The following is a 15,312-nucleotide window of genomic DNA, read 5'->3' as shown; positions in this document are numbered from 1 at the left end:
AGTATGCTCCAGATAGGCACCCTGCACTGTGTGCAGATGATCTGGAGCATCCTCAGGACGTTCCAAGTCAGCAATGCACTTACCGGTGCTGCTGGCCACAGCACCTCCGCGCAACGTAATGATGTCGGGCGCCCGGCGTCGCGCTAAGGGGGCAGAGCCGGCACAGGGCGCATTTAAGCTCTGTTACAGCCTTGGCAGGAGATTTCACAGAAATCTCCTGCAGAAGGCTAATTAGCGGAATGCTGTTCCCATCATTATCAATACTACGTAACTTTTCTAAGTTCGTCCCTGTTGGTTTATACCATCCTCTTTAGATGGCGTAACCTGCTTTATTATTATTAATACATAGGCCCCTAAATCATACTTGCCAATTCTCCCTCATTCTCAGAGAGACTCCCTGAAATAGCAGCAATCTCCCTGTCTCCCTGAAGAGTCTAGCAATCTCCCTGATTGCACCTTACCCCCATTATGAAACTGTTATATTAATAACAAACAAAGAGAGATATATACATTCAAATGGGATCATTAGTATAATTTCCCTGCATTGATTATAAGGCACAATGATCCCTATGGCTACATGCATTTCCTGGAAAGTATCAGGGTGTTTTCATCAACACGTAGATCTTACTAACTGCTTTGTGGCTCATTTACATTTGGATTTAAGTCAATTTCATGGCAGCCTCTCAGATGTAGCAGTACACGCCTCTCAGATGTATGACACGCCTCTCAGATGTATGACACGCCTCTCAGATGTAGCAGTACACGCCCACTTTACTGCCGTGCTCATAGGTGCTGCTTTCACAATCTCCCTGAAATGCTTTTTCAAAAGTAGGCAAGTATGCCCTAAATCTCTCTGTCTCTGCACAATGTAATCTCCCTCATCTGTTGCAGTGGAACATGGAAGCATACCTCCCAATATGACGCATTCCAGGAGGGACAAAATGCTCTGTTTCTGGATTTACCTCTTAATTTAGGATTGTCCTCACCTGTGGTGAAACACCTTTCTTATCAATTAACTAGTTCAAGACAGGTGATGGCAATCATAAATTAGGTGGGAAGTCCAGGAACAGAGCATTTTGCATACTTGCCAACTCTCCATGAATGTCTGGGAGACTCCCTGGATTAGTATCAATCTCCCTGAATAGTATTGCAATCTCCGTGATTGCACCTTACCGCCATTATGTAGCTGTTATATATAATATATATCAGTGGCGGTACATAAGAAAAAAAAACACTCACCAGCTTCTCCTGGCTGAATTTCGGGGCCTGTGCAATCGATCTGTCAGGCGTCGGGACCGGCGCATGCACACTAGCGGCCGGGAGCCACACATGCGCATGTCAACGGCTTTCAAAGTGCTGCATTGTCTGCAGCCCCTAGGAGACGGTTAGGGCTAGTGGAAAGGCAGAGTAGCAGCTTTTTCCTGGAAGCCGCTCTCTCCTAATAGCAGCCTAGACTGGTAGTTCCAGGGGGAGGAGACACCTCCCCCTGGATGGGATGCACTAAACGAAAAATGTTTCCGGGGTTTTACCGCATTTTCCGTATGCACTAAAGTATTACCGCTGGGTCTCCGATACGGAGGGTAATGCCATGGGCTTCTACTGCATCGTGCTGCTATGAGGGATCCAATCGGATCCCTCCCAGCATGCCCCGCAGCCGCCGCGTCACTCTGCGCATGCGTAGATGGACTCCCAGGTCATAAACCCGGAAGTCCACTGTGCAGTGTAGATCGCAAAGGACAGCTCTTATCGTAAGAGCTGTCATTTTCTGTACTGATCGCATATGTTAGTGCATATGCGATCAATACAATTGCGGTGCATGGCGGTAAGTGGCGCCATGTTACTGCATCCCGCCCCCTGAGACTACCTGTTGTATATGTGACTGGCAGGTAGCGCTTCTAACAGGAAGCCACTGCCGTCACAGTGTAGCCAGTCTGATCACGGACTGCACTGACTACAATGAGGTGGCCGATTTTACTGGGCAAAATCGGCCACAGATATATATACATATTGTAAGTAAGGGAAAGAGAAGCACATGAGGGAAGAAGGCCCTGCTCATGAGAGCTTACATTCTAAAGATTCATCAGTGCCATTTCCCTGCACTAGCTATAAGGCACAATTATGTATCAGTGTGTTTTCATCAACTTATTAAGCAAAAACTACTGCTTTATTTATTGCAGAAAGTGTATAAGGATGACAGAGTGTTATGGTGTTTCCTTTGTCTATATCTTCCATTTGCTTAACGTTTGCATGAATAAACTACACCTCCCATCAAGCCCCAGTCACTGGAGCATGCCCAGTTCATTTCCTCTTTCTGCACAGATCAGCTAATGGGACCCATGTGACTGTAACTCTGAGCTGATACTTCATATATTACAGCTTAAGCAGCACCATGTCTGCTAGTGGACCAGAAACCAGCCTGCGGTACCACAACAGGGTGGTCATTGTCACAGGAGGTACAAAGGGCATTGGAGAAGCAATTGTCAAGGTATTTGGTAAGAACTTGCAGCAATTTTTTTTCATAACTGTATGAATGAAGAAGCACTTTACAGTTTATTCCCACTACTGCCAATAATACTGCATATAATATACCGTGTACATTAAACTATGGCCCTGATTCAGAGGCATTTGCTATTTGCGAGCGCTCGCTCTGAATCAGGGCGGGACATTTTTTTTTTTACCCTGGCCTCCAGGCCGCTCGCTATGCTGTGGATGACCACCCACAGCTTTAGCGGGCGTCCTGGCGATGGTCGAGATTATCGCGACCATTGGGCTTGCGACAAGACCCTTGTGGTAGGATCTCGTCCACTACAAGCTAATAGAGCAGAAAGTTCACTATCCTACATCACGTGTGATGTCAGTAGGGCAGCCCACAAACGGCAGGCGTTCCTTCGGGGGGGCTGTTTGTGCAGCCCCCCCCCCGACCCACCTACAAAACGGGGCGAGCTGTCGATCAACATCGACAGCTGCCCCGTCTAGTAGCGAGCCCTGAGAACGAGTGATTTCTCACTCGCTCCAGGGCTCACGCATGCCACGCGTGCGCACTGCCCGGCCATCGACTCGCTTGCGAGCGCGTCTAAATCAGGCCCTATATATTAATATGTGTGTATAATGTGCACTTTTTTTAATGAGTCATTCTATACTTGGGCTGCTTTGCAAGATTTGCAGCAGAAGACAATCATTAATAGTAACTAACTGCACTCAAATGACATCTAGTATATTTACTGCCTCTGTGAGCTGTTTTACAAGTGACACCTTGCTCCATCAATGCAGATACACATGGGGTAGAGTAAATAAAATAAGTTTAGGTGCCTACACTCGGCATGGTTTGTAGCCGCCGATGCGACCCACGATCCCATGGCCGACATATCGGGTGGTCCCTACACACGGGGCGATCCGGTGGCCGACATGCCGTCCCCCGCCGCATGGGATCTTCAGCCGCAATGCCTGATCTTGCCTAACCTTTTATAGCTCCCTATCTAACTCTCTTCTTATAGTAAACACCTATCACATCTTCTCTTTCTTCAATTTAACATCCTCCTAACCCTAGTCCAACTTTCCAGTGTGATTGCAGATATTCTTGGTGGGCTGTATAATCCAATCGGGCTGGACCAATTTGCAATATGTAGCACCTCTCCTTGTGTATCAACACCTATTTCCCTATAGATTGTAAGCTTGCGAGCAGGGCCCTCATACCCTTATGTATGTCATGTATGCATGTATGTCTTTTGCAACCCAGTATAATGTTGATTCAAATTGTAAAGCGCAATTGAATTTGCTGCGCTATATAAGAAACTTAGTGTTAATAAATAATAATAAATCTTTCTGCTTGTTCAAATGATCAAGTGGCTGACAACCCCACGGGAGCGCGCAATGAACGATATAGCGCATACACATGAAACAATATTGCTGATTTATCCTTCCGATCCGTTGGATCGTTAGCAATATCTTTCTGTGTGTAGTGGCCTTTAGAAGAGAAGTGTGCTCTAATTTGTGATAGGATTTCCATTGGACCTGGGTATAAAAATGAGACTCTGTCTCCTTACTAATCACAATATAAGATTATTAAAACATGATGATCAATAGATAATGGTTTTTCAGTACTTTCTGGTGAACCTAACTGGAGGGAAGGGATTGCAGGTGCCTGTATATCATTACTGCCCATGAGAATATCATAATTGCTCCTAATGCTCTTTATGTATCCTTTTTAATTTCTTATAAAATAAATGTTCCTTAATTTGCCAAACCCTTTGTAACATAAATGGTAATCAGTTCATTTTTAGTTTATTTTTCATTAACATATTTTTATTTGTTCTTATATTTTTATTTTATGTATTTTGTTTCCTTAGTCTTTAGTAATCTAATATGCTTATTTTTATTCTGCCACCATTTCCCTGGGATCCAGAGGTAAGTAAATGCCCATGTAATGGATTTATACCATTTAAAACATGCAGTATTAAGGTGCCCACACACTAGGCGATCTGGTCATGATGCGATATCGTGTCCGATTTCTCCCCCAACAGCTCCCCGGCACGATCTGGTGTTAAAAACTATCCAAATTGACCAACGATCTATCGTGTGTCCTTAACTATTCCAGTACATAGTGACTGAGATTTTTCTTCAGATATTGCCTTCAGCAGGCAAGATCTGAAGATGCGATGTACGACCAGCGGGTACGCGCATTGGCATCGTAATGGTGAGTGGAGACATGCTTTCATCCATAGCCCACGTATTATATCCCTATGTTCATAAAATAAAATTATTTAGGATGATTATGCCTATTCCTATATGAATGATGGGTAGCGACCAACCTGTAATTCATCCCCTCCTTTCATTGACCCCCCTTACCTTCCATCCTGTAATTCATCCCTACCCTGTAATGCATTCCCCTTACTCAGTCATAACCCCGTCCTTCATCTCCCTCACCCTAACGCTCTACTATGTAATACATTCTTCCGTTACTGTAGTTTTCCCCTCTTCCTGACCCCTACTCTTTTAAATTACCTCCACTCCTCATCTTGCCCCCACCTTTTAACGCCGCCCCCCCATTCCCCTATCACTTTTGTTGATTTAGCACCAGAATCCAAAGTGCACATCTTCTGTTTTTTTGTTAATCTTTGACAGTTCCTATTTGTTACCTTTGAATGAAACCTAAATTCTGCTGTGTTTTTTCAGCCTTAGATATCCCATAGTCTCGTAGTACTGCATACAAATATATGGGGGTCTATTTACTAAGCCTTGGATGGAGATAAAAAGAATGGAAGTACCAACCAACCGGCTCCTAACTGTCATTTTTCAAACACAGCCTGCAACATGGCAGTTAAGAGCTGATTGGCTGTATGATGTGCTGAAGGGAGCAAAGTTCTCAGCCACGTATAGTATATTTGCATAATTAGTGTGTTTGTCCCTATGCAGAGCAGTGCGCATCCTTCGGGCTGTCTGCCCCTATGCAAACACTTGGTTTTCCAGTAATAATCATGATCAGCGCATGTGCACCAGTCTATACTTTGTCCAAGTGATATGTCTGAATACAGGTGTATCCATCTCTGCATAACCCGCAGATGCACCAACTTTACCTCCATGGGAGCACACCGTTATGCCCTAGTTACGCTTCTTTGGTTGCACATGGAGATGCGATTGAATGTCATAGAATTCTGCATAGCCAATACTTATATATGCCCAATGCAAAAACTCGATATGTTCTGCATATAAACATTCAAATTGGCATTAGTCCCTTAATTACTTTGAATCCCTTTTTTATTTTTTATATTTTTTTTTAGTACTGTTCCTCAGTTACCATTAAGCATTCACTTTTACAGTTTGTGTTTCAGATTCACCTGCACAATTATCTTTGTGTGCTTTTAATACTTTAACTATCTTTCACTTTGTACCTGATCTAGAGTCAGAACATTTGCTCCACCTTAAAATGTAATTTTTTTGCACAGTACATTCACGAAACAATGCACACGTTCAAGCCAGGGGCGGCGAGAGGGGGTGGGGTACTAATTACACGGTCCCGGACTTGTACGGGAGGCCCAGGCCAGCTTTTGAGGGTGACATATACTCCCCGTGCATATATTATTTCCCATTTATTTTTCTGGGGCATGTGGCCACGTCTTCCAGACTTCGCCACATCCCTGCCAGTTACACCTTGACATGTAAAATGCACTTGTGTGGTGAATCAGAATGTGAGATGCCAAGAGCATGTTCAGTACTGTAAAGCCATGTGCATATAAATGTAGCACGCTCCCTGGAGTTCCAGCCTAGTTAGTCTGAAACTAGAGCACCAGAACTGTTGTCCAGCATGCCCAGACCTTGAAGAAGACATTGACCAGTAGCGTTTCCTTAATTGACCTTCTTTAGGGTGAATTCCATTCGGCACAATATCGCTACAATGCCTGGCTGCATGCATATCGGATAGTTACAATGTTACAATAGTGCTGACATCGAGAGTTTTCCTTTACACCTGTATGGGGTGCGAGGAAAAACTTGCGATGCCAGCAGAACGCGATGTGGCATTCTAAAACGCCACATTGCATTGATGTTGGGAATTTAGTTCCTCCCTTAGTTTGTTTTCCAAAATAAGAATTAATTATGTTTAGTAAAAATGGGTAATCTGTGTTTACTAACAAAATATTTACCTTTTTTTTTTTTTTATGTATATGGACCTATAAATATAGTGAAGAATGGAGCCAGAGTGGTTTTCTGTTCGAAAGGTATGACTGATGATCTACTGCCCCAATTACACATCAATCACATGAGACACGGCCTCAGAAACGGGAAGTAGGATTTCTTACCAGTGGTTTCATTGCAGACATTTCAGACATGAAAGTTACAAAAAGAGATGTGTTTTTTTTATTTTATTTTTTTATTAAACGAAGTCCAAAAACCTCTTGTGTGGTAAATGTATTGGTAGCTTTTGCAAAATATAATAAAACATTTTCAGCAAAATGTTCATTTTTATGACATTGATCCCTCCCTATTCAGGACGGGGCACCTTGCAGGTCCTTTGGTTGTATCTAGCACAGGATTAAAGACCCAACTGAGATCTTATCCAACTACCAAGATGCCGTCTGCTGTTTTTAATAACAGGTTTATTAAACCACTTGCTTTAATTAGGAGACCTCTCCCCTCCTCCAAATGGTATTGCTTTATATATCATCAAAGCATATATTGTAGTTACACCCTTGGTTTTCCCTACACTACTAAATATGTACTGGGGAAATTTGATGACAGAAAGGGGGCATGTTGCCCTGTTTAAAGTGCATACCCTAAAAGAATGTCTGTATGGAGCTCCCGTAAGACCCACATACACTGCTCAGGGAGTGTCCACTCCTTTGCGTTAGAATAAACTATTCAGAAATTGTCAATCGTGGGCTCTTTCCAACCCTGGTCAAAGAGCTCATTCCTGTCTTGTGGATCAATCACGAATGGTGAATTTGGAGTGGGAAGAACTAGACCTTGAGAGGGTGCTCAGTTGGATAGGTGAGGGAAAGGATGGTCCGTTATGGGAGGGAAAGCTGGGAAAAGTTTTTTTGTAATAAAATAAAAATGTGATTGGAAAGTCAGATAATAAACTAAAGCCACATTACAGTTTTTGATCATCTCCTTAGGGTGGAGTTTGGGCTGTGCATACCTCACAGCGCTTTCATGTCATTACTGAGTTTGGGGTCTTTTGATGCCCATTCATGGTTTCATTTAGAGTTAAGCTGGCCACACACTAGAACAACTTACATCCAACCAGCCAACTTGTTGATTGGTTGGAATGAAAATCTGGTAAGGAATGGGAGTAAATGATGATCAGAAATTTACTCCTAAATGCCAGAAAACAGATGAAAATGGTCATCAGACAAGTTTGTTAAATGTTTGATTTAAACTATTTGTTTATACAACAGTTTTGGTCCATTTTTCAGCGTCTGGGAGCAAGCTGCTGATTGTATTCCTTACCAGATTTTCATTCCAACCAATCTACTAGTTGGCTGGTTGGACAGATAATCTTTAGATGTGTGGCCAGCTTTAGAGTTTGTATCACGCTCACACATACTGTATACCAGGCTGCATTAACTTTTTAAAGTCCCTATGATATGAAATGTAAATCCATACACATGTATTATTTTCTCAGCCCTCCCTGTTTTGTGCTTTTCAGAAGAGACAGCCAGTGACCTTGTGGCCGAGCTGAGCGAATTCAGGCCAGGAGCTGCTATCTATGTCTGTTGTGATGTCACCAAAGAGGAAGATATCCAGGTAACCACAGCTTACTTCCTGGTGGAGCTTGTAGTTTAATCCTGGTGGAGCTTGTAAATTTCGGAATAAGGCCACACCTGAGTGAGTGACAGGATTGTCATTCCGCACACGCGATTATGCGGATCACTTTTGGTTCCATTGCAGCGAGTTAGTGTGGTCGGCAGATGACTACACACAGTAGTACAGAGCTCATCTTCTGAGAGCATTTGTGCCTGATAATGATCCTCTCGAAACTTAAAGGATTGTTATTGGGGGAATAAAGTCGTTTTTGCACACATTCTGTAATACTGTGCCAATTGCATCATATCAAATGAAATGCTACAGTGTTTGTATGCACTTCTATATTTCATTCTTTAACTAGTTTAAACATTTTTTGTATTAATATGCTATTATTATATTATACAGGTCCAGTGATTGATTTTCTTTTAATAGTTCTCTGTATATTTGCACTTGTTCATGGAAGAACTTTATTTCTTACTCTGTGGAGATAAAATGCATTTGAGCAGGGAAAATGTTTATAATCATGATTTGTGCACTCCAACCTAAATCTATAATGAAGAGAGATTTCCCAAGATCACATCACACAATAACTAAACACATTCATACTACTAAAGTGTTACATGTAATGTGTGTAACTGCCAACCTTTAGTAGGAACTTCTCACCTCTGTTTTTGGCCATCTTCTGGACACCACAGCAGAGAGGCAGGTGGTCCCCAAACCCCAACACAATAAATGACACAATAGATAAAATAACCTCTCTTTTATTAATCTAGATTTATCTGACAAATCCGGAACCTTCAGCATATAGTTAGTAGCAACACTTTACGCACTATAGCACAATTTCATATATTTATGCAACATTCTACATGTATTTCACAATACCAATATTAAGTAATTCTTCTCACCTCTATTTACTGAATTATTTAACTAATATAGGCTATACAGTTACACTGAACACATATGTACCACTTCAACTGGACTAGGGAATATTAATATTTGAGTTAAGAACAGAAGTTAAGTGACTAAAGAACACTATAATTCTACAGATATACATATATAATGATAATTCATCAAATCTATATATACTATGCCCCACAGTCTAATCCTGTGGATCTTCCCTGGCCTGTCAGTGGTGCATTCTACGAATCGATTTTGGGCCTGATTCAGAGCCGGACGCTCTGACAGAGCGCTCGCTCTGAATCAGGGCTGGCCTTCTGTTTTTTTAGAGCGGCCTCCTGGCCGCTCGCATAGCTGTGCGTGACCACAGACCATCGCGACCATTGGGCTTGCAACGAGACCCTTGTGGTAGGGTCTCGTTGCTGCAAGCCCAAGTGCTTTCGGCTCTAACAGAGCCGAAAACTCTCCCACTGACATCACTTGTGATGTCAGTGGGGCCGGCCCCAGACGGTAGGCGTTCCCATGGGAACGCCTCCGTCTGGGCAGCCACGCCCCCGGCCCGCCCACAAAAGGGGGCGTGCTGTCACTCAACATCGACAGCACGCCCCCTTTGGTACGAGACCCGGAGCGACGGTTTGCCCGTCGCTCTCCGGGTCGTGCGCATACGCACTGGGCCACCATTGACCCGCTTGCGAGCGCATAGCACTCGTGAGCGGGTCTGAATCAGGCCCTCTGTTTGTTAAACTCTGGGGTCTTTAACAAATAACTTTAAAGGAAGTCCTCATTTTGGTGACTGTCGACATAAAGGTTCTCGTTACTGTATCTAGCCAGTGAGCTGTTGGCTAGAACAGATGTCTTAATAAGGTAAATTGACATGAATCGTCTGTGGTTTAAATATAAATCTCTGTGGGAGCTGATGCTTTCTGTGGCTGTCACTGCTCTGAAAATGCTCTAAACTCTCCTCTGGCTTACATTAATGTCCCTTTCTGAAAAAAGAGAATGAGCCTGCAGGTTACTTGTTTAGAACTGAGCTGTCTTTTCCTTTAATGTCTACTGTGCTCTGGTCAATATTTTTAAAGTCTAAAGTCATAGGCAAACGCAGGGGGAGTTTCCGTCTGCCTGGAAACCCCGCTCCCCAGCCCACACCATGACCACAATAGAAATAGTAATATAATAGATTGTTGCTAGTATTGCATGTTCTTCTCAGTATCACAAAAGAAATAATTAGCACCACCTGTGGATCTTTTAACATGTATCAGCCAGTAATAAATAAATAACCTGTGCACCAACTAGAAGATCTGGAAAACATGCACTGTTAGAGATACACTGCTATAGAGCCCAATATGTACATATACAGTATGTCCAGGGCAGTGTTAGGTTCTTCTGCTGCTCCTCCATGCTCCCGGACTTGTTCCAATAGTCTGGAATGGTGCCTACATCTAAAATAAATACGTTCAGCTCAGGCAGGATGGCCTACTGGCACATCTCATGGCTTATTGTGATCACTGGTCCTGTATATGCTGAAATTATGACACACAATACACTTTGTATGACGCATATTAAAGCTGGTTAAGTACTAATTCTGCCCTCTTCATTGACAGGCCACACTCGCTCTAAAATTAAACATTTGGAAACCCCCCCTCTGGAAATCATGCGTTTGCCACTTTAAGTGGGGGCAGATATGAGGTGGCGGCAGGGCCGGTGCAAGGTGTCTCGGCACCCTAGGCAACATTTCACTCACCACCCCTGCTTCTCCAATTCATACTATGCCATATATTAGTGACTCTTAATTTATAACATGCCACACAGCAGAGACCCAAAATCATACTGTGCCTCATAACACTGCCCCCAATTCATTATATGCCACACAGCTTTATCCCCAATTCATAATTATGCTACACATCAATGCCTCCAATGCATAATATGCCACACATTTGTGCCCCAATACATATGACACACAGCTATGCACCATAGTTATTGTATGCCACATAGCCATGAATTATGCCAAACAATGTCCCTAGTATATATGCCACATGTGCCCCAAATTATTTGACATACAGCTGTACCCCAATACATTATTCCATACATACATGCCCCAATATATTTATGCCACACATCTGTGCTCCAATATATGTCAGTACCCATTACCCCACACACACATACTCACTCTGCCAGTACTCCTCAAACCCACACACATACACTAACCCTGTCAGCAATAAAACCACCACCCACACACTTAACCAACCTATCTGGGACTGAAAGAATCATCCTATTTTTGTGGACTTTGCAGCGTCCTCCAGTGGCTGGTGCCCCTAGGCAGCCGCCTAAAGCTGCCTAATGGTAGCACCGGCCCTGGGTGGAGGTAGGGCTGCAGATCTAGTAAATACAGGTGCTGCACTCGCTCTCCTTTTTATTAGGTAGTCTTCCATCTCTCTGCCACTGCCGGGATCCTGGATGATCGGGCTTCCGGTGTCTGTATTTGAACCGGCGGCTATTCAGCCATTAGGATATCAAACCGATTCCGTATGTACTAATAGCACAATGCAGGAGATTTCACAGAAATCTCCGGCAAAGTGCTAATTAGCACTGCAGATCACAGTCCCCATTATTATCAATGGGGACTACGATCTGACCCGTCTGTACTAAACTCCAAAAAGCAAAGCTTTTTGGAGTTTTGCCCCATAGTATACACCAAGATGGTCGATCTCGTCCCCGGCTGGCCCCGGAAGCTGACTCACTGCGCATGCGCAGTATCAGCTTCCCCTGGGGAAGTCTTCACTTCTGTGAAAGACTTCTCCTTGATGCCAGGGATATAACTCGCAGGGACAGCGGTTACCACAACAGCTGGCCCTGCGAGTTTCCCTTGGTACATAGCAGGGATATTTTCATTAAAAATATCCCAGCGAGATGGATACATAATAATCGCGGCAGTGATTATTATGTATCCAACATCAGGGCCATACACGGTGTGATATGGCAGGCAAATCGCACCAATCAGTCACATCGCCTGCTTTATCACCCCGACAATGAAATCAGATGTATATAAAAAAAAAATATGTGAAAAGTGTAAATGGCAATTTCAAGGGATAGTAATATAGATAAATCCTCTGTTTTACATTAATAAATGCAATTAAAGTAACTAAAATGAAATAATAAAAAGAAATATGATAGAACAGAGAAGAAAGTAGAAGCAGAGTATCCCTATACAGCCATGTGTTTCCTGTCCTCTTCCTCAGGTAGTGTTGGGTGTAAACTTGACAGATTAGAGAGACGATCCACACATTTTTTCTTTTATTTCTTGAGGTCTGAAACGATCCAGAAAACATCTGATTTCCAGTGTAATTGTCGTTCCTATCGTAATGATTACGGTCCCTAGATCGCTGAGGTGCCATTTTTTAACGCACTATGGGCCTGACTCAGAGATGGACGCTAAAGCGATCGCAGCTGCTAAAATATTTTAAGTATTCCAAAGAGCACCCGAGCATAAGAACGAACACTTCTGCCTTCTTACATGCGTACTTCTCTTACCTGCGTAAATAGCCGTAACATCGACGCACATTGAGCGGCCAGCTTGCCCTTGCGGCATGTCTGACTTGGCAGCTCTCCTGACACACAGCTACTTAGGAGATCTCAAGGGCTATTTTATGCAGGCACATGTAACGGCAGTCCAGATTGTCAGACATGCCTGCGTTTTTCTGACCAGTCCCCGTTACCACCCCCAAACGCTGACATCATGTCGCTCACTTTGCGATAGATTCTTCTGGGCATCCATAATCGCAGTGCGATCACGTAGAGCGGCTTATGCGCAATGGCAAACAATCGCTCTCTGCCTCCTTAATCGCCATCTCTGAATCAGGCCCTATGTCGGCCCAATCACGTACATGCTACACTTGCAGCATGACATTGGCCAACGGTACTGATGAATGTTGTGCAGCACTCCTATTTTCAGGAGCAGATCAGACGGGTTTTGGAAGGTCCTTCGGCCCTGGTGCTGTGTACACACTATACAATTATCGGACAAACCAGCTGATAATTAACTGATCACTGCATATTGTGTATCTAGCTCATCAGACTTGGTTTCTAGAGTGTCTGTTCTGTTGCCTAAGTTCCGTGAAGAATGAAGATTTGATGTTATTGAGAAGGGTTATAATAATAAATGCTTGGTCCCTGGGAAAATGTCTTCAACCCTCTGAGGGCCTGGACTAGGGAAGCAGCTACAGTTCTCTGCATTAGATAGATCTAAGAATTTAGCATTGTATGCCTTTTGACATACGTACAGCCATTTTAAAGGTTGGATGGCTGCACATGTGGCCTATAAATTGTATTAGTTTGCTGTGATTATTCTAACTGATCCACAGTGATTTATACAAAACTTGATTGCAGTGTTCTCTAACAAGAATCTGATATGAAATGGTGAGAAGAATTAGCTTGAAGTTATAATTGGGAACCACACTATATCGCAGATTCAATTAAGCGCGTGAGGTGCGGGAACGGCTTCCGGTGGCTTGGTGGGATATGTGTCTGTCACTGATTTCTGCTGCCATCCTATGGAGGTGCGAGCAGAATTGGGCTACCGTAATGGGCTGATATTAGTGAAACACAAACAGCTGGAAGGAGCTCACATTTACCTGAATCTGCCCCATGAAGCCTAACTGTGGGGCATAGGCTGTTTATCCATAAAGCTTATTGGTTAGACACAGGACAAAATGCAGACAGTATTTGCATACATTCAGCCCAGTCCCTAAAACCACATTTTAAAAAATATTGGACGTGCGTTGATCAGTCGTTTTTGGTTTAACAGACATGTGCTTACTTTTGTACATTACTTAAATGATAGCAGCTAACAATGGGGGGATGTAACCGAAACCATTTGTTACAAAGGAAAAAAGATAAAATGTAAAGTCTAACAACACTTCTAAATTATTTTCTTAAGCTTTGCTTTTAGTTCTCTCTATAACCAAACAAAAAAATCATTCTCATAGGCCACGCCTACCTACCTGCTGTACATTCCAAGTTTCACTAGATAACTGACCGCCAAAGCAAACTTCACGCCTATGCAGTCTATTATAGAAACCTTGTGATGACCCCATAAGAGAAGATCTAATCCCCCTTCTTTCCAGTGCCAAATCAACTCTGACATCAGCTGACCGCTATTCACACTGACAGTTTAAGCTCCCCCTGTACTCTGCGCCATTCACCAGATGTCAGGGGATTCCAGCTGCCCGTGTGACTGCAGATTCAAGCTGACTGTGCGTTCCGACAGCAGGTTTCATGCGGCACACATATACATTTCTGATGTAAGCAAGCTGCTTGTAGCCTACAGTATAGCAGCCAGGAATAAACTGTCATGGGCATGTATGCATACCTGTAAACGACATGAAATCTTTTGGAAGAATTGCTAGTTAAAGAAACAATCCCATGATGAAAATGATGTGAGTTTTATTTCTAGCACAAATCACTTTAGCAGGCTATAAGAAGCATCTTGGTAATTACCTTTTCTCCTTTGTGTCTTTAGATTGCTGATTCATAATTCTGCAAGTTTTTTTTTTTTTTTTACACTACCTTAGCAACCACTGTCTCAGGGCACATGATGTAGCGAGCAGAGAGGCTTTGGCTAGCCCTCCTTTGCTATGTTTTCACTGTGACATCCTCCACCCCTTCAGTCAGCACCCTCTTCTGTCTTCATCTCACGGCTTCTCTCAGGGGTGCGGCGCGATGTAATGAAGTCATGCGCATTGCTCCACATAAAGGAAAAAAATCCTTTATTGTACATGCCTCTGTCACCGGGCCTGTAGAATCGGCCTGATACGGGGGTCTGTGGGCCTGGCAAGCCACTGAGGGGATCTCCGGGAACTGTCCCAAGCTCCCGGAGGCCTGGGGTGGTGGAAGCCAGGAAAAAGCCCCCTTTGCTGTCTGGGCCCGGGACTCTAGTCCTGGCAGTCTCCCCCCTGATGGTGGCCCTGCCCTCCTCTGTCATCACATGACATTCTAAGAGCTGCAAGCCTGTGGCAGCCATATTTGTTTGCCCACCAGTGAGAAACTGAAAAGTAGATGTTGTTCTTAGCAAACCTACTATAAAACATTAACTGCTCAGATGCATTAAAAGGTACTTAGGGGTTTATGTATCAAGCAGTGAAAAGCATGGAGAAGTGGACCAGTGGAGAAGTTGCCCAT

The 15,312-nt window shown here is 43.5% G+C and overlaps 1 protein-coding gene across 1 annotated transcript in view; it reads left to right on the top strand.

Moving 5' to 3' along the window:
- Positions 1 to 2,325: 2,325 nt before the first annotated feature.
- HSD17B14 (hydroxysteroid 17-beta dehydrogenase 14) overlaps positions 2,326 to 15,312 on the top strand; it is a 33,815-nt gene continuing 20,828 nt past the window's right edge. The window contains exons 1-3 of the mRNA XM_088451014.1: positions 2,326 to 2,492; positions 6,678 to 6,713; positions 8,144 to 8,241. Of these exons, the coding sequence (XP_088307140.1) occupies positions 2,390 to 2,492; positions 6,678 to 6,713; positions 8,144 to 8,241 (237 nt within the window). The 5' untranslated portion in view covers positions 2,326 to 2,389. The remainder of the gene's footprint in view (positions 2,493 to 6,677; positions 6,714 to 8,143; positions 8,242 to 15,312) is intronic.

Source organism: Taudactylus pleione, unplaced genomic scaffold, assembly GCF_031769625.1.
Source record: "Taudactylus pleione unplaced genomic scaffold, aTauple2 ptg000535l, whole genome shotgun sequence".
NCBI classification, from domain to species: domain Eukaryota; kingdom Metazoa; phylum Chordata; class Amphibia; order Anura; family Myobatrachidae; genus Taudactylus; species Taudactylus pleione.
This window is presented reverse-complemented; position numbering and strand designations above follow the sequence as displayed.